This window comes from Acomys russatus, chromosome 2 (genome assembly GCF_903995435.1).
Source record: "Acomys russatus chromosome 2, mAcoRus1.1, whole genome shotgun sequence".
NCBI classification, from domain to species: domain Eukaryota; kingdom Metazoa; phylum Chordata; class Mammalia; order Rodentia; family Muridae; genus Acomys; species Acomys russatus.
In genome coordinates, this window is record NC_067138.1 from 27,669,946 (window position 1) to 27,689,634 (window position 19,689).

Here is a 19,689-nt window from a genome sequence, read left to right on the forward strand (position 1 = left end):
TAAACTAAAAAACAAAACAAAACCAACAAAAACACACAAACAAAACAAACAAACAAACAAACAAACTAGTCCCGATTGCATTGATTGTGTTGGAAGATGCACCATGATTGTGGACAGCACTGTCTGGCATCAGCCCAGGTAAAGGGGTGTGTGAGAAGCAAAGTCACCCCCTCTTGGCTCACTTGGCCTTCTTTGCTGCAGCTGAGTTAATTTATCCTGTTGCTGCTGCTGATTTCTTTGCTGCTATGAGAACTGAGCACTCATCGTGGGCTAGGGATCATTGGATTTCCTGGAATCTTCTGGGACTCTAGCACTGGATTAAAACTAAAGAGGAACCCCATCTTGAAGACTGAGCAATTGTCAGTCCCCACCTCCATTGTGAGACAGCCATTGTGGGGATTGAGGCACCCAGCCCCAAGCACCAAGTAGCTATCAGGTTCTTAGCTCTCAGCTGTGATTCTGCTGTTATTAGTATTTAAATAGGACTTAGTAAATTCAATTCTATGGTTTTATTTGAAAATGTATTAAATTCTTGTTTATAGTTTCTTTGGACGGTCTTTTTCTTTCAGCACCATTATGCATCTCTGCCCTCATATTGAGCATTCTTTTGTATCTGACAATTGCTCTACTGCCTGACCTTAATACTCTGTGTGTTTACATTACTACAGTTTGGGTAGAGTGGATCCTGGAGTGGATTTCTGTTAGTTTGTCCTACTTGAATTCATTGAAATTCTTGAATTTTTGGATTCATGTCTTCCATTAGATTTGGGAAAATTTCAACCATTTTTCTTTAAATATCCCCTCTTCCTTCTCTTTTATCCTTCTGAAATTCCTATAACGCATATTTTACAATTTGATAGGACTCTACAGCCACATTTCTTTTGTTCCAAGTCTTTTAAGCTCAAAGATTTTCATCATTGCCTTTTCAAGCTCTGCTCACTCATTTTTTTCTTTTTCTTTCTTTCTTTTTTCATCTGTATAGTGAACTGTTATTCTAATTCATGTATGTTTTCTGTCTGGAGTTTCTTTTTAGACTTCCTACCTGAACTGATATTCTTATTTTGTTTATACGTAATTTTATTGTCTTTATCCATATCTGCCTTTATTTATTTGATCACCTTTAAGATTGTTATTCTTATAGTATTTGTCTTCTCTGTGTGCTATGTGAGAATATTCTGGTAATTTTTGTTGTTGTTCTTACTTTCATTTAAAGTACTTTTTCTTAGTGTGTTCTTTTTGCTGTTGATAGTGTATGTGTGTGTGTGTGTGTGTGTGTGTGTGTGTGTGTGCATGTGTGTTTTAAGTAGTGTGCTTGAACTTTATAACAGATTTGCCTTCTTACTCACTGTTTGATGTTCTTTACCTTTTTATTTGTAATATCTCTCTTTTCTAGACTACAAAAGAAAGCCTTAACATTGGGTATTTTCTGAATCCATGTCTTTTTTCATATATGATAACTTCTAGCTTTCCCTGTATACGTAGTTCTCATTCTCCTTGTTTTTAAATACCTGTCTTTCTTTTTCTCCTCCATTAATTAATTTATTCATTCACTTTACAACCTGATTGAAGCCCTCTCCTCCTCTCCTCTGATTCCCTCCCCATACCCTTCTTATCATTTTCCTCTCCCCTTCTCAGAGAGCAGGAAGTCCCCCTTGGGTACTAACCCTCCCTAACATATTAAGTCACTGCACGACTAGGCACATCCTCTCTTACTGAGGCCACACAAGGCAGCCCAGTTAGGGGAATGGCATCCAAAGTCAGGTTTCAGAGTCAGAGAGGTACCCTGCTCCTGTTGTTGGGGCATCCACATGATGGCCAAGCTGAAAATTGGCTACATATGTGTAGAGGGCCTACGATCAGGTAATGCATGCTTTTTGCTTGGTAGTTCAGTCTCTGTGAACCCCCATGGCCCCAGGTTAGTTGATTCTGTAGGTCTTCTTGTGGGGTCCTTGACCCCACTGGCTCCCCCAATTGTTCCTCCAACTCTTCCATGTGACTCCCTGAGCTCTGTCTGATGTTTGGCTGTGGGTCTCTGCATCTGTTTCCATCGGATGCTGTGTGGAGACTCTCAGAGGACAGTTATGCTGGGCTCCTGTCTGCAAGCATAGCAAAGTAACATTAATAGTGTGAGGGATTGGTTCTCTCCCATGGGATGGGTCTCAAGTAGGGCCCCATCTTTGCTTGGCCATTTCCTTAATTTTTACTCCAGTTTTGTCCTTGCACATCTTGTAGGCAGCAAAAAATTGGGTCAAGGTTCTGTGGTTGGGTTGGTCTTCTTATCCCTCTGCTGGAAGTTGTGCCTGGCTATAGGAGGTGGCTACTTGAGGCTCTACATCCCGCCGTTTGGAAGACAGCTTCACTGCAGAAATTCCAATGCCTAACTGCACTGAACCCTCCCACATCCAGTGAATATGAAACACAGGGACAGACCATCTGCAATGCTCATATATGTGTAGGTAGCCACACTGTTGTTCAGCTGATGGAAACAGTAAGGAGCAGCATGTGGAGGTGGGGCTGGACCTGCAAGAGTGCTAGCTTGGCCTAGGTCCACTAGCATAGAATAAACCTTAACTCTCCACATTTTGGTCTCTGCTTGGCCCTTTGGTGACCAGTTTTTCCATAACACAATACACATTCACAAAAATGTTTCTGCTTCCACATGTGGTCAGAGAATATTTCTTTTAATAGTTATTTACTGGAGTAACTGAAATGCTCCTGGAAATTCAAGATGATAAGTATGTTTCTGGTGTCTAATGAGAGTGCAGACTGAGGAGTCATTCATGATGGGACAGTGCAGAAGGCTCTGGAGAATTGATTTATGAAGAGAGCCTGTGGAACCCACTCTGCTCACCAGAAAATGCCAATGTCATGTGGAAAGGTAAGGAATCAAGAAGAGGTTCTAAGCAAACCAGAGATCAAGAAAGAAAGAGATGTGTGGTAAAAAAATTAACCATGATGTTTGGATACAGAGCCAGTCTTTTGTGTGACAAGATATTTTTTTTCTGGGGAGAGGCAACACACATGTCTATTAACCAAAGATAGGAACTCCATGGCAGACAAAGTTCAGATACTACTAAAGTCCAATTTGGTGAGCCAATGAGTTTTATTGGGGTTACTTACAAGAATGTGGGTAAAGAGTTACAGGAGCAGAAATGACGCAAAGACAGCTGCATGATCAAAGCCCATGCCAACATAGGTGACATCTTACACAAGCTGAGAACATGGAGCACACTGCACAGCCTGCAGTCAGCTCAGCAAGTTGGAGAATGTCCTTTCCATGTGACTCAAGTTGGTCTAAATCTGTTCCAGGCAGCTCAGCTGGTTTAGGCTTCTTCCCCGAAGCTGGTCTACTGAGTTTTCTTTTCATCTTGGCTCATCTCAGAATCTTCTTTCCAGCTTGACTTGTTTGAGAGAGACTCTCAGGTGTCTTTTTCTGGGAAGGAGGGGTCTAGTTAATCTGGTCTGTTTCAGGGACTTCTTGAAGCTCCTTTGAGTTGTTTACCTTCTGTTTTAAGGGGCTTCCCCGGGAGATGCAAAGTTTCAGGATTAGAGGAAATTGCTACACAACACAGGCAAAGTAAAGGAGAGATTGTGCAGAGTCTGGGGATAAGGCTTAGTGGTAGGGTACTTGCATGAGGCTCTGGTTTCAATCCTCAATGCAGAAAAATACAGGAATGAAAATAAGGAAGAAAAGAGAACTTAAGTGAAAAATTGGAGCACACCGAAAAGGAAAAGTGATCAAAACCATGGCATAAGATACATGGGATAAAAAACAAAACAAAACAAACAAACAAAATAGATACATGGGTTGACACAAAATCAGAATAGTAAACTTGAGTCTGATCACAATTTGTATGCCATACTAGAGTATAGGGACAGGTTATTCCGGGCTCTGAGGAACAGGGGGTGTGTTTTAGAAGAAGGCGGATACGGAAAAATGATTATTTTATTGTTGAGCATCTGTTATGATGATGAGTTCTGTTGACTTGAATTCAGTCAGCTCTCCTATCCGTCGGTTTTTCATTTGTGGATTTAGCAAATGAAAACCACTCAAGCTTTCATCTGCACTAAAAATATTTAGACAGTTTCTTGTCATTATGCCTTAAACAACTTGGTACAAGGGCTTGACAAATAGCATTACACTGCATTAGACAGTATTTGTACAATAGTGATGACTTGACAAGTATGACAGTATGTTTGTGGGTTAATATAAAACATTACACCATTTCCTGTAAGAGACTTGAGATCCTGCAGAACTTAGTGTCTGAAGGGGTCAGGGGTCCTGAAATCAACTCCTCATGAATAGAGAGAGACAGCTGCATACATTTATTTGACCCACCCCTCAAACTTATAAAGTACGCATTGCTGCATGTGTTATAACAAGAGGAGTAGACACAGAAGAATTAAGTGACTAGACCAAGGTTACAAAACTAAACTGAGGAGGAAGCAGTTCAACGTAAGTTTGATCAACTTCAAAGAGTGAATAAGCACTGCCACCATGTTCCTCATGACTGGACTATAATGTCAGCAGGAACCAGACAAGATTTATGAATTCAGAGGTGACAAATAGGCGTCTCATGACTGTTGAAGGTGTTAGAGGGATGGCGCTTAATGTGAATTCTGGCATAGAGGCTTCTGGAGTTCTCTAGACTCATTAATCAAATATTGGTCTAGTATCATTGGCATTACAAAGTACCAGCTTAGCAGAAATCACAGTCTTTGACACACTGTGGTGTCTGAGAGAGCACAGAGGAATGGGCTGGGCACCGGGTATACTTACTCTCCATTCTCAACTGAATTTAGGGGAGTGTAGTGTGTACTATAGGAGACACTTAGAAGAGGACAGCCTAGGCTGGAGAGATGGCTCAGCCATTAAAGGCTAGGCTCACAACCAAAAATATAAGAAAAGGACAGCCTGCTTTCTGCAGCCATAAAATTAAGAAGTTTTACTTTTCTTAAGAGACCCCTACATAATGCTTTGGCACTTGGCATTCTTTCAATGTTGAAATACAACAGATACATGTGAGCTGTTTATCAGCCACAAGCTGTAGGATCCATGATAAAACTAGAAATGTTACTTATGCAGGCCATATCTAACCTGAATTCTTTAACTGCACTTTGAGTTGGAGCTGATAATGATGCCACTATGAAAACACAGATTTCTTGTTGATTCATGAACTATGGCTACATGGACAGTGATAACTATAGTTAGTTTATATCAAGTTAAACCCTGTTGTTCCTCTTGTCTACATTTTTCTGTTTTCCACACCTTTTCTCCCTTTTCAATAGGTGGCTTGTAACCAAGTCAGTATGAATAGGTGAAGCACACCCTGATATCTTTGGAGACAATCATCTGGACCACATGCTTAACCTGGTTCTTTCCTCCCAGGGAACTTTCTTATTCAGTGCACAGGTAGGAAGCCCAGTGGGAGACTCAATTATGTGAGGCTTCTTTCAGTCATTTAGCCTTTAGAAGAGTTGGGAGTATTATACGAAACTTCATGGGTAACATATTCAAACTCCTTTCTGATTAAACAGCAGCAGAGGAGTGCAGAAGCAGTGGCCTTGTTATGGCATGCTTTGCTGAGTAGCCACATCGTTTACACTTGCAGCTGTATGTGTTATAATTCCACCTGCCGTGGTCATAGTAAAGACTAGATAAGTCATATGAAAAAGTTCTCTGTCTTTTTCTTTTCACTATCATGAGAAAATAGCATCTCACAATAATCTATCAAAGAATGACTCATCAGTTGGGACTGGGCTCCACAACTCTGCATTTTGATTGGTTGTAGTTTTCTGTAATAGTCTTCATCTGCTGGAAAATTTCCTTGATGACGGTGAGAACTACACTTAATTGCACGTGTAGGGATGCATATTTAAAATGTAGTTAGGTGTCATCTTGGCTTAGTAAATTGATGGTTGTATGTTAAACTCTAAGACATGTGGCTTCCCTAGCTGTGGATAGTTGGCTAGGTTTCCAGTACTAGGTATGATTTCCCTGTTATTAACTGGGCTTTAAGTCCAGTAAGAGAGCTGTAAGATCCAGAGAAAGAGGAGGTTTTCTGTGAGATTATGTCTCCTAGAAATGTCAGAGAAGCTACACCTATGGTGTGTCACCAACATGGCTGTCCAAACATGAATTGAACAAGAACTACCACAATAGATATGCTTACCCGGAAGGGAGAGAGTGCACAGGGCCTTAACCATATGCAAAAACTAAAAGCTACAATAAAGAAATGTTGAAAGTTGGAGCAATAGTTCTCCCCAGGGAATAGCACACTGGCTGATTGTACAATAGCAGATTGTCATCCATGAAAACATACACTTACCAATAGCATTATGCAGCCTGAACAGGTTGTATTTATATGCTTAGGAACACACACATACACCAATTAAAGAAAAAGAGGCCATGAATTTGAAAGAGACCAAAGTGGAATAGATGGGAGGGGTTGGAGGGAGGAGAGGGAAGAGGGAAAAGATATAATTATTTTTTTTAAGCAACAAGGAAAATTAATTGGACTATTATAAAATGTAACTCAAAATTCCATGATCTTGTAACACCAAGCAGGAATGGGGGTCTTTCTGGGTTGCCTGTATTTCACTGCATTTTTTAGCCTATGGTAAATTACCCTCTTGTGTGCAAGGGATCTGCTGTGCTTTCAGGGCTGTCAGGGGCCAGATTCAGCAGGAAACACTACTTGGTTTAATTTCATAGAGTCATTTCAGGTGCCAGTATAAGCTCTTAGCTGCACTTTTCACTGCGGTTGATTATCTTTGTGGCTTTTCTATGCCCATTCTTTTTTTTTTTCCCCCATTTTATTATTTTATTCATATTACATCTCGATTGTTAGCCCTTCCCCTGTTTCCTCCCATTCTTCCCTCCCTCCCATTTCCTCCCTTCTCCTCTCCCCTATGTCTGTGATTGAGGGAGACCTCCTCCCCTTATATATGCTCTTAGAATATCGAGTCTCTTCTTGGTAACTTGCTATCCTTCCTCTGAGTGCCGCCAGGCCTCCCTGTCCAGGGGACATGGTCAGAAAAGGGGCACCAGTGTTCGTGTGAGAGTCAGATCTCACTCTCCACTCAACGGTGGAGAATATCATGTTCGTCAGCTAGGTCTTGGTAGGGGATCAAAGGGACATATGCTCAACCATGTTCATAGCTGCTTTATACATAATAGCCAGAACATGGAAACAGCCTAAGTGTCCCTCAGTAGAAGAATGGACTAAGAAACTGTGGTACATTTACACTATGGAATACTACTCAGCTATTAAAAACAAGAAATTCCCGAAATTTGTGGACAAATGGATTGATCTAGAAATTATCATAATGAGTGAGTTCACCCAGAAGCAAAAAGAGACAAACGGTATATACTCACTTATATCAAAACACTAGTCCAAGGGATACGTACCATGAAAAACTTTACTTACCAAGAAAGTGGGTCAGAGGAGAGGACATCCTACTGAGACTTTAGGCGAGAGTAGCATGGAAGAATAGGGAAATAGTAGGACCCACAGGGTCCTGGAAACCTACAAGAAGAACTTTATGACAGGCAGATCTGGGTCCTGGGGTCCTCCTCAAACTAAGGCACCAGCCAAGGAGAATATAGGCAGTAAACTTTGATCCTCTATGCCCATTCTTAAGCCTTTCCTACTTTCTTTCTTTCTTTGTTCTTCTCTCATACAATGTATCCCTGGCCACAGAAATTTTGAAAAGCCAAACAGATAAAAAGAACAACCTCCCACTCCAAAAGAAAGATTCAATGACAGACCATTTTTTTGAGCAGCATAAGTTTTTTTTAAACATAAGTAAATGAGGCAATTAGAAGCGAGATATTTGAAGTACTTTCTGCAGAAAATGATGCCTGTAGGAGAGACAATCTAAGTAAGACTCTTAACAGGGAGACTTCAGACTCTCAGCATGCTAGGAGCCACTTTGTTTCCTGGCTGTGGCAGCCTGGAGGTGAGCTCCTTCTGGTGATTAACATCACCTTGGATTAAACTAATTGGCTGTACCCAATCCCCGAGTGCACATGCTAATGATAAATACAGAGACATTTATTTCTTTACATGAAACAAACTGGTTGCATATTCAGTGACGTTTACATGATCCACTCAAACGACTCAGTTCTTTCTTCATAAAGAAGGGTTCAAGTTCTGGTAAGTAGAAAACTATGCAAAATATTTCTTCTAAAATTATGCTTTTTTCATTTTATTTTGTTTTTTTCCTTTTATAGTTAGATTGCAAGCCACTGTTTTATCGTTAACCAGTAGAATAATAAATGTTACTAATTATTACAGTCTGTTTCTCAGATCTGACAGCAATCTCTGAGTGTGCTGATGTTGAAGCAAGAGAAAGCTTTAGTGTCAGGAAATTGTGATTCCAGTTTGGATAGATATGAGGAAGTTTTATTGTATTTTTGCTTATAATAGCATTACCTATTTAACATAGAAAGCTTCAATGTGTTAATGAAAAAAATCTGTTTATCATTCAAGTGCTATGACTACCACAGTAAGCACTGTATCTTTTCTCTGGGTTTCTCTTCCCTCCTGCCCAATAGGGCAATGGAAACTTGGGATGAAACAAACTTTGATACAGTATCATCTGTGAATTGCCCTGATAATAAACCTTCTGCTTTTTACCAATTTTCTACATCATCCTTCCTCAAGTGCCTGAATTCTTACCATGTGGGAGAAAATTAAATTGAAAGCATAATTAGTGAAATGACATATGCATCTTTTGGACCCATCATTTAGTTTTCCATACGGGTTGGGGGGACCAGATGCGCCACATTGACAGAGGCAACTGCTCAGGTCTGAGCAGCACAGAGTTAAATGTACTGCTGCCTGGGGCCAAGCACAGGCCAGTCAAGCATAACCACAGCGAAACCTGGTGAACCAGACGGAATTACATTTTCCTCCTTAATCTTACAAAGGATTCGTAATTGCTCCATTGTCTAGCTTTTGGCATCAAAAGTGTTCTGAACAGAGGAGAGAAGATATTGGCAGCATGCTATCCCATCATTAGCAGCCAGCTTTAGTGTAAATTGGGCTGGGAGGGGGGATAAATTCTTAGTCAGCTCCCTTGTTCCAGGGAGTCAGTGGGGAGGAAAGAAGCATGTCTCAAGATTCCAGTTAATTATTTTTTTCTTTTTCTGATTAATTCTCTCCTTTATTAAGACAAATGCTTCAATATTTCCAGATGAACATTTTCCCCTGAAATAATACTTTATAAAACTACTTTTGGTGAAAATTTACATTTTGGATCTTTCCATAAAAAAGAGAGAAGAAATCTACAAGTAGAACAATATGATAGGCAGATTTGGGCCCAGGGGTCCCGCTCAAACTAAGGCACCAGCCAAGGACAATACAGGAGGTAAACTTTAAACCCCTTCCCAGATCTAGCCAATGGTCAGAATATTCTCCACAGTTGAGTGGAGAGTGTGATACGACTTTCTCACATACTCTGGTGCCTCACATTTGACCATGTCCCCTGGAGGGGGAGGCCTGGTGGCACTCAGAGGAAGGACAGCAAGTAGCCAAGAAGAGACTTGATACCCTATGAGAATATATAGGGGGACGTAATCCCCCTCAGGAACAGTCATAGGGGAGGGGAATAATGGGAAAATGGGGGGGGGGGGGGAGGAATAGGAGGATACAAGGGATGGGATAAACATTGAGATGTAACAAGAATAAATTAATAAAAAAAAAAAATCTATTTAAAAAAAAAAAAAAAAAAAAAAAAAAAAAAAAAAAAAAAAAAAAAAGAGAGAAGGGGCTGAGGAGATGGCTCAGTTCTTAAGATTCCAGTTTCCTCATTACGTCTGTCTCCACTTATTCCTCAGTGCAAGCTGAACGGATCACTTGGTTTGTTTTCTTGGTAAGCCCACATTATTCCAATCTCAGAGGGCATGTTTGAAAATGCTTGGAGGAAAACTTTCCTATCCAAACTTTGATTAGTTTTATAAACTAAAACAGAAGCACAGTTGTCAAATGGCACACTTTGCTGTCAAGACTTAGCGTTCACGTAGCTGGTCTTGCTCCTGTGTGGTGGCCACATGATACACCAGCTTCCCTTTCCTTCTGAGGGCACTGGACCCCTACTCTGCATCTGGCATTTATGCTTTCCATAGATTTCCTCTGGAAAGTGTTACCTTCCATTTGCTGCTTTCAATTTGGACTAGACATCTCTTCCTGAGTATTTCCTTGACACTCAAACACATCATCAGGTCACTCCTGAATTACACCACTAATGTTAATGGATTCCCAGAGAGGTGCATGATTAAAACGGGCAAGGTCTGACCCACTTCCTTGGAAAAGAATTTGGTTTGTAACCTCTTGCCCAGCGATTGTATTCTGTCCTGAAATGGGGACAGAACCTTTTATTTAATGCTGGATCTTCCTTATGTCTGTGTTATTCACACAGGGCGTACATCACCATGGGCTCCTAAGCCTGACTTCCATGAGTGCAAAACCACACAGCTACCTAAAATTTCCACCAGTGGCTTATTCCACTGCTGTGTGTCTGGCATCTTCCAGAGCACGGTAATCTTCAGCTTGCCCATTATGGATTAGGCACAAAACAGAACTGGCAGTAATGGAATAAGAAAAAGGTTAGGGGAGGGTATTAGCTCTTTCTCCATTGGGCTTTGTCTTACATTTTCTCCCCTATTGGTCCAGGTATAAACTTTTCTGCATAGTTTGTTAGCCCCCAAAGCAAAGAAATGTAAAGCTTTTCAAAAACCTTCACCATGTACAAATATGTTTCCCAAATGACCACCAAGTTAACAGGGTTTCAAACAGGAAGATGCAGAAGACTAGAAACATTAAAATCTTTGCAATGCCCTTACAAAGAGATGCATTTAATTTTTCCAAAAAAAGGTAGAAATTTGTCTCAACTATCTATTTATTAATCATCAAATAAACATACACGTGAACCAACTAGTTGGAGATAAAGGGCTCTGAAATTTTTTATTTAAATAGCAAAGGACGTTTAAAAGTGGATATAGAGTAATTGCACATATTTATGAGAGATCGTGTGACATCTCGAGCCAACAAGATACACAATGACCAGAGCAAGGTGAATGGTGCTACTGGTTCCTCAGACATTTACCCTTTCTTTTTAAATTTGTTTTAGTTTATTTATTCATTTTACATTTCTATCACAGCATCCTTCCTCCTCTCCTCCCAGTCCTGCCCTCCCATCTTCTTCCATATTCCCCCCCCCCCAACTCAGAAAAAGGGAGTTTCCCCACCCTAACTTTCCCGGGCACATTAAGTTGCACCAGCAATAAGTGATTCCTCTTCCCCTGAGTCCCAACAAGGCAGCTCAGTTGGGGAAAGTGATGCAAAAGCAGGCAACAACAGAGTCCATGTCAGAGACAGCTGCTGTCCTAAGTGCTAGGGGACCCCTATGAAGATCAAGATACCCGTCAGCTACATATTTGTGGGGACCTACGGCCAGCCAATGCGTGCTCTTTGGTTGGTGGTTCAGTCTCTGTGAGCCCACATGGTTCTTGGTTAGCTGACTCTGTTGGACTTTTTGTGGAGCTCTTGTTCCCTCAGCATCCCTCTACCCTTCCCCCAACTCTTCCACAGGACTCCAGAGCTCACCTAATGTTTGGCTGTGGGTCTCGGCATTTGCTTTGATCTGATGCTGGGTGGAGTCTCTCAGAGGACATTTATCTAACATCCTGTCTGCAAGCATAGCAGAGTATCATTAATAGTGTCAGTGGCTGTCTCTCTCTTGGGGTGGGTCTCAAGGTGGGCCAGTCATTGTTTGGCTCTTCCCTCAATCTCTGCTCCATCTCTATCCCTGCACATTTTATAGGTAGGGCCAATTTTGCATCGAAAGTTTTATGAGCATGTCAGTGTCCTACTCCCTCCACTGGAATTCCTGCATGGGTATAGGAGGTGGCCATTTCACTCTCCATATTCCCTGCTGCTGAGTCTCAGGCACCCCAACATTCTCCCAGGAGCCTACCCTGTCATGGGTCTCCAGCTTGTCCCAAAGATGCCACCCCATTGGTTTTCCTTCTCTCTCCCAGCCCACTCACCTCCCACCCCCACTGTCTCCCCACCTGATCCCTCCCTACCCTTCTTCCCCTTCCCACCCCTCTTCCACACAGTTCTCTCTCTTTATCCACTTTGCATGTCTATTTTATTTCCCTTTTTGAGGGAGAATCAAGCACTCTCCCTTGAGCCTTCATTGTTACTTAGCTTCTTTGAGTCTGTGGATTATAGAATGGTTATCATGTAGGATATGGCAAATATCCACTTATAAGTGCATACATAGCGTAATGTGTCTTTATGTGGGTTTTCCCACTCAGGAGATTATTTTGTAGTTCCATCCATTTGCCTGAAAATTTCCAGATTTCCTGTTTTTAACAGTTGAGTAGTATTCTATTGTGTAAATGTACCAGTTCCTTTATCTGTTCTTCAGCTGAGAGACATCTAGGTTGTTTCCAGTTTCTGGATATTATGAATAAAGCGGCTATGAACATAGCTACCCTTTCTTTTTGTTGAGAAGACATAACATCTTTGCTTACTCTCTGAAACAGTCAATTAACCTAGTCACAGTGAACAGAACAGACAGGAGTCTTTCTTTCTGTCCACTTGTATTCATACACTGGTGAATCAGCTTCTTAGCTTCTTATAGTTGAAGAGGGGAAAGAGATTAAGCAGCTGCCCAAGGTCAGGCCAGTGATTATCTGAGGATGAGAAGAGGTTTCAGTTTTGCTGACTCTATTGAAAAGCTGGATTTCCCAGCTACTCACGCACTTGCCTGCGATGCCACCTTTATTATCTTAAAAACTATAATCACTTTAGCTCTCTGGGGGAAGTGAAAGGGAGAGGCAAATCATTGCCAGGTTGATACAGAATGTTCTTTTTTTTTCCCCTTCAGAACTGCATGTAAAGATTTGTAAGTCACTTGGGAAATGTATGCAGAGTCTTGGATGATAGCTTGCAAATATTTATGTAAGCAATTTGAGGCAGATTTACAGTGCAAGCCTGCCTTTTGCTACCTCTATACTACCAATTACATCTCTTTTGTTCAATTTGTCTTCAAGGATGCAGGGCTTTCTTATGCTTTCAAAGGCACTAATTGTTAAAATGATTAAAAACAATAGAAATAACGTATACTATAAAGGAAGACCTACTTCTAGATAAAGCCTTTCTACACCTTCTAATATTGTCACTCAGATTCTGGCCTCGAGAAATCCCTCTGTGACTTAAAATGACCTTTCTTCAGCTTGCGTAGTGGCACACCTTTAATCCCAGCACTTGGGGAGGCAGAGGCAGGCAGATCTCCATGAGTTCGTGGCCAGCCTGGTCTGCAAAGCGAGTCCAGGACAGGATAGCCAAGGCTACAGAGAGAAACCTTGTCTCGAAAACAAAACAAAACAAAACAAAAACAAACAAACAAAAAGTCCTCTCTTTACTTACCCCTGGTTTTTGTTTTAGAACAGGCAGTGCATGCAGCAGTTAAATGGCTCCATTTTTGTAGGTTCATAGTAATTCTGTCACTTACAGTGAGTGGTTCTCAGCTTGAGCTCCATGACATGATTTATCTTCATTTCCTCCAATTTGCAGAGGAGGCATTTGATTCTGTTTTAATGTATCCACTACAGATGTCCATGATACATTCTTTACTTAATGATACAGATCCCTCTAGGGATTACAGATCTCCGTGATACACTCTTTACTTAATGATATATATTCTTCTACATATACTCATTACAAATCTTCATGATATACTTTTTTAGTGTAAAATCAAATCTTTATAATAATATTTCTAGTATGAACTGGTATTTTCTTTTTTAAAATTTTATTTATTAATTTATTGATATTACATCTCAATTGTTATCCCATCCCTACTATCCTCCCATTCCTCCCTCCCTCCCGCTTTCACCCTATTCCCTTCCCCTATGACCGTGACTGAGGGGGACCTCCTTCCCCTGTATATGATCATAGGGTATAAAGTCTTTTCTTGGTAGCCTGCTATCATGATACACTCTTGATGATACTCATTTCTTTCCATTCACATGTTAACCTGCAGTTCAAGCCTCCCTCCTCCCCCATCTCACTGTTAGGTCATGACAGATGAAATTGATGAATTGCCAAACTCTTACTTTTCCCATTGGAGGAGCTCTGATTTGTGTCTCTTCTGTGATTTTTTTTTGAAATACTATGTTTTTTTTTTTAATTTTTTAAAGATTTACAAAGTTTAGTAATATTTTTAAAAATGTGGTTGAGGATGTTGCTCAGTTGTTTAATCTGTAAATGGCCCTCATTTAGATCCCTTGCATTGAAAACCAAAATGGGACATGAAGCAATTCTACAAATACTCTCCATAGCTGTACCACTTGGTGGTTCCTGACATCAATGTTTATCTCATTCTGAGGCCATTCTGAGCTGGTCAACTTTAGAGGCTTGTCTCTGTCAGCTCTCACAGGCCATTCCTGGCTCCGGTCCACAGTGACCCTCGTGTGGGTGTGGCTTACCCATGGATTGATACCTGCAACTTTAAGCAATTTTCTGTGAATTTCCAGCCAGATCTTTTAAGAACTGGGGGCAGTGAGTGTATGTTCACACACCTGGTGTTCCCCTGAGTCCTTTGGAAGGAGCAGAGGTGGGAAGGCAAAGAGCATCTCAAAAGGAGATCACTCACAAAGTGTGCAATGCAATCGAAAGAATGCAAGTAGCAGAATTACCAGTCAAGGAAGTCTGTTTCTTGGCCTACAGTTTTTTAAAAGTTTTATTCATTTTCCCATCTCAGCCTAAAGATTGAAGGTGATCCCAGGTGTGCAAGCTCCAAGTTAATTCTCTGTGTGGGTAGATAAAGCTTCTACTCAGTCTTTAAAAAATTCATGATATAGCCAGCAAGGGTCTGTACCCTCTGTTGGACTGACTGTCACTAAAGCCCACTTCTAATGTTCAGATGGGCAGGACCCCTGACTTTGTGTTAGCGAAGGGGGCTGCTTGAGATTGTTCCAAGCACACTGCAGACAGACTTTGCTAGCTTGCATGGTCAGTGTTGGCAGGCTCAGACCACCAGATATCTCTGCGGAAGTTCTTATAGGGCAGTTTTCCCCAGATGGGTTGCTTCATGAGCTTGCTGGACTAAGCTGGGAGCTGTCACCTCTGACATTATTTTCTTCTCTGTGGTAATCAGCCAGGCCCTCTGATTTGCAATAGTTACCTCATCCGTTGCTCTTTTTCTTTCTTTTACGTGAAGGAGCTCTGGGGATACTGGGAGTGTGACTATCTCTTCCAGGGTACAATGGACAAGGGGGGGACCTAACATTTTACCCAGTTAACACATTGGGACAAGCTCTTCCTTGCAACGCAGCCAGCTGGAGTTCAGAGGACCTGGCCGGCTGGTTGAGGTTGGTGAGCTGTGCATCAGGGTGGACGTCACTGAGAGGGCAAGATCAGGTGGTCTTGGGACTGCCTTGGCTCCATGAGGCACTGAGAATTGAAGCCAGTTGGGAGGCTGCATCATGTGCAAGAGTTCATCCTCTGGAAAAGCTAATTGGGGGTGCTTCCTTGGTTCTTCAGGCTTGACGATCTGTGAGGCTGTGTGAGTCTCACACCGGAATGATGCAGACCCCGTGAAGAGAAATATTCCATAACCAAGTGTTGATGGAGTTTCTATGTGCCTAGCCTCCTGTGGTGTGTAGGGCCCAAGAAGACAGGCTTCTCCCTCAAGCAGATGCCTGTTGCAAAGTGACTTTAGTGACTTAGGGCTCAGTATGTCCCTGTGCTCAGTCACCTCCTTTCACAGAAGGCGAGTGCCCATTTAGGTGAAACAACCTCAGCCAAACCCCAGGGTGGAGCTCAGTCAGATCCCAAAGCCACAGAGCTGTGAGACCACCACAAGTCTTCACACACTCATTCGCCGTTCATCCAGAAGTTAGTCGGTCTCAGTGTAAATTCCTAGTCTGTTTCACAGGAGACCAATCTACCTTTTCCTTGGAGACCAGTGCCATTTCAGTACTCCTTCATCAAATGCAGTCTCCTGCAGGTGACCCAGTGCACACAGGCTCTTTCTGCCTGTCTCCCAGGGGCCTTATCTGATCTACAAGTCCCAGGCCAGTCTCATCTTCATATACTTAGGGGCTCTGATTCTGAGTCTTACAGTCCCCTCAGCCACTGGAAGAGGGTGCTGGAATCCCAGCTGGGGTGCACATTTCTCAGTCCCAGTGACTTCAGGGCCCCAGAGCAGCAGCTGACCTAACGGGGGTCATGGTGCAGGAGATTTCACTGAGGGACTTTCAGGAATGTTGTGGGAATCTGTCTGAAATAAGCCAATGAGAGAAGAGGGGAGATGTCACTGTTGGACCAAAGCCAGGATAGCTCCCGAAAGGCTTTGATCCCCGGGCCAGTTTGTATGCTTTTATACCCTAAAACCACAAGGCAGGCTGGGCAAGCCAGCAAATTCCTACAGCAGCCTATGCAGCACTTTGCCGGTTGTTAGGGCAACAGTCCATTGTTTCAGTTCTTCTTCCAGGTCCTTCTGTTCCCGGCAGCAGGTGAAGCCAAGCTTAACAAACAGGCCGCACAAGCAGTGCTTTAACCAAATCACTAGATGCACCAATATCTAATAAATTGTCTTTTACACCTTATTCTACCACACACATACAAACCTGTGTTATGGAAACTTGGTAATAAGGTCTTCATTCAATTATATGCCATGAATTATCTTTCTATGACAAAAAAAAAAAAAAAAAAAAAAAATACAGACCCTTCAGCTGATAGGGTTCTGCTGTGCTGACATACATCCCATAACTTGTTTACGTTCATCTTTTTAAGTGCCAATGTGCTATACTAAAAATTTAGCCATAAATGTCCTTATTCTCCTCCCCACCCCCAGCTGAGGACCCAACTCAGCGTTTTGAGCAAGGCAAGCGACTCTATGATTGCATTAAATCTCCCAGTTTCACTTATTTTGGTAGTATCTTAACACTGTCTTTCAAACTTAATAAGTATATTTAGCTAATAAATATATTTTTGCTAATAAATATATTTAATATTTAATAAATATAACTCTAGGACTCTTATGAATGTCTCCAGCTATAACTAGCAAGTATTAGTATAAGCATATAGTCTTAGCGGTATAGCTATAGAACATTGTGGAAATAAGCCATTCCCGCCCTCTTTAGGTCTCATGCAAAATGAGTGAGACACCTTCTACTACTTTCTCCATGGTTCATCTGACTTCTTCTGAAGGTCAAGTTCCTTCCCCTCGCCATTCAAATGTCACTCATCCTGTAGTGGCTAAACGCATCAGCTTCTACAAGAGCGGAGACCCTCAGTTTGGCGGTGTGAGGGTGGTGGTCAACCCTCGTTCCTTTAAGACCTTTGATGCTCTACTGGACAATTTATCCAGGAAGGTACCCCTGCCGTTTGGGGTGAGGAATATCAGCACACCGCGTGGAAGGCACAGCATCACCAGGCTGGAGGAGCTGGAGGACGGCCAGTCTTACCTGTGCTCCCACAATAGGAAGGTGCTGCCTGTTGACCTGGACAAGGCCCGCAGGCGCCCTCGGCCCTGGCTCAGTAGCCGCTCTATAAGCACACACGTGCACCTCCGTTCCGCTGCTTCCACTGTGGCCAACACTGCTCTTGGAATGCTTGGTGCCCCAAGGAAGCTTGTGGTCTTCCGGAACGGTGACCCAAAGACTAGGCGTGTGGTCCTTCTTAGTCGGAGGGTCACTCAGAGCTTCGAGGCCTTTCTTCAGTACCTGACACAGGTCATGCAGTGTCCGGTGGCCAAGCTGTATGCAACAGATGGAAGAAAAGTGAGTGCTCTGGTGACACTATGTCATCTTCCGTGTGCGTGTGTGAGTGAATGCGTGTGTGTGCGCATGCGTGTGTGTGTGCGTGTGTGCGTGAGTGTGTGTAAACATGTGCTTATGCATCTGCACGTGCCTGTATAGATGTTCTTTTTCTTCCTGTCACAATCTGACAGGTCATTGGATTGGCAAGTATCTGCATTCTCCCCTTCTCTAATCCTTTAATACTGACCATGTTTTGCTAAAAAATACGATTTTTACAGTTTTTCTCGCAAGGGAGTGGCATTTTCCTATCTAGAAAAAGCCTTTTCCTAGTGTCCCTTTGACAGGTCTGGAGCTAAGAAATCACCTTCTAGACCTGCTTGCTATTCCACCAGGCCCTTTCCCAGTTCTCTCTGGATTGAGAGGCACATGGCTGTAATTAGATTTTGGCCGGAAATGCCACATAGTTTTTTAAAGATTCCTTTAGTTATGCCAGAAAACTTGCATGTCACCTTCTAGCTAGAATGCAGGCCCAATAGTGTGCCTGGTCTGGTTACACCCATCCTCCAACCGGCCTAGATTATTTTATGTCCATAATTAGCATCTGAAATATGCTTGGTTATTATTTCTTTCAATCTGGAGAGCCTGTCAAATTGGGCCATTCAAAGTTATAAACATACTGACTGGAGAGGACAGTACTTGTTCATGTGAGAACAGTGATTCTGATTTCTTCTAGGTTCCTAGTCTCCAGGCAGTGATACTGAGCTCTGGAGCTGTGGTGGCAGCCGGAAGGGAGCCATTTAAACCAGGAAATTATGACATCCAAAAGTACTTACTTCCTGCTAGGTTACCTGGGATCTCTCATCGCGTGCACCGGAAAGGAAAAGCTATGTTAGAAAAAAGAAAGAGTAAGTAACTTACAAATAGACTTTATTTTTAACTCTGAAACTTTTTTTTGGCATACCAATAAAGATTATATTTAAAGGACCAGGTTCATTCATCTCAAAAGACAAAATGTGTGATGATTAAAAGTATTCCAAAATGAAAACAGATAATCTGTAGATGGAAATAATCACAGAGGTTATCTGGTGAGTTTTTGAAAGACTTTCCCAAAATAATCAATGATATACATTTTTTTTAAAAAAGGATGAAGTATACTTTTTATTTTTTTATAAAACAAAATGTCAGGATTTCTTTCTTCAGAAAGAGTTTTATGGAATTGTATGTGACATCTCTGGTAGCTGTAGACTTTTGTCTGAATAGCATTCATAGCTGAGCACAACAAATCAATGGTTTATATAGTAAAAATTAATCTAGCTATATATGTCCTCCCCTCTGAAGGTATTCCTGTAAAATTATCAATTCTAAGAAACACTTTTTGATCAAAATAGAGTGGTTCATGCAGTCAGTTCACACTAATGACAATAACCTAAATTGTGACAAGTATAAGATTTGTTTAACAGTGCAGTATTATCCTTAGCAGGGAGGAGAAAGGGCTATTTTGAGGCCCAAAAGTGTGAGAATAACCCATTACTCATTGTGCTCATTATTTCCAAGGAAACGTAAGCTCTATGCCAGTGTGCTGATTGCTGTTTATATTTGAATTTGAATTTCCATTCTCTTTAGGCTTGGAATAATCTTTATTTTAAGAAATAGTAATCCCTGTTCTTATTGCTAGCATGGATTAAATAATTTACTGCTTTCACTTAATTATTTCAAATGTATACTCTTATTTGTCAATATACCCCTCTCCCCCCTTTTTTTTGAGACATGGTTTCTCTTTGTAGCCCTGGCTGTCCTAGACTGGCTTTGTAGACCAGGCTGGCCTCGAACTCATAGAGATCCATCTGCCTCTGCCTCTCGAGTGCTGGGATTAAAGGTGAACACCACCATGCCCAGCAATACATATC

The 19,689-nt window shown here is 41.8% G+C and overlaps 1 protein-coding gene across 1 annotated transcript in view; it reads left to right on the forward strand.

Annotated features, from left to right (window-relative positions):
* LOC127201237 (lipoxygenase homology domain-containing protein 1-like) overlaps window positions 1-19,689 on the forward strand; it is a 339,490-nt gene that overhangs the window by 27,549 nt on the left and 292,252 nt on the right. The window contains 2 exon segments of the mRNA XM_051159652.1: window positions 17,165-17,803; window positions 18,516-18,687. Of these exon segments, the coding sequence (XP_051015609.1) occupies window positions 17,177-17,803; window positions 18,516-18,687 (799 nt within the window). The 5' untranslated portion in view covers window positions 17,165-17,176.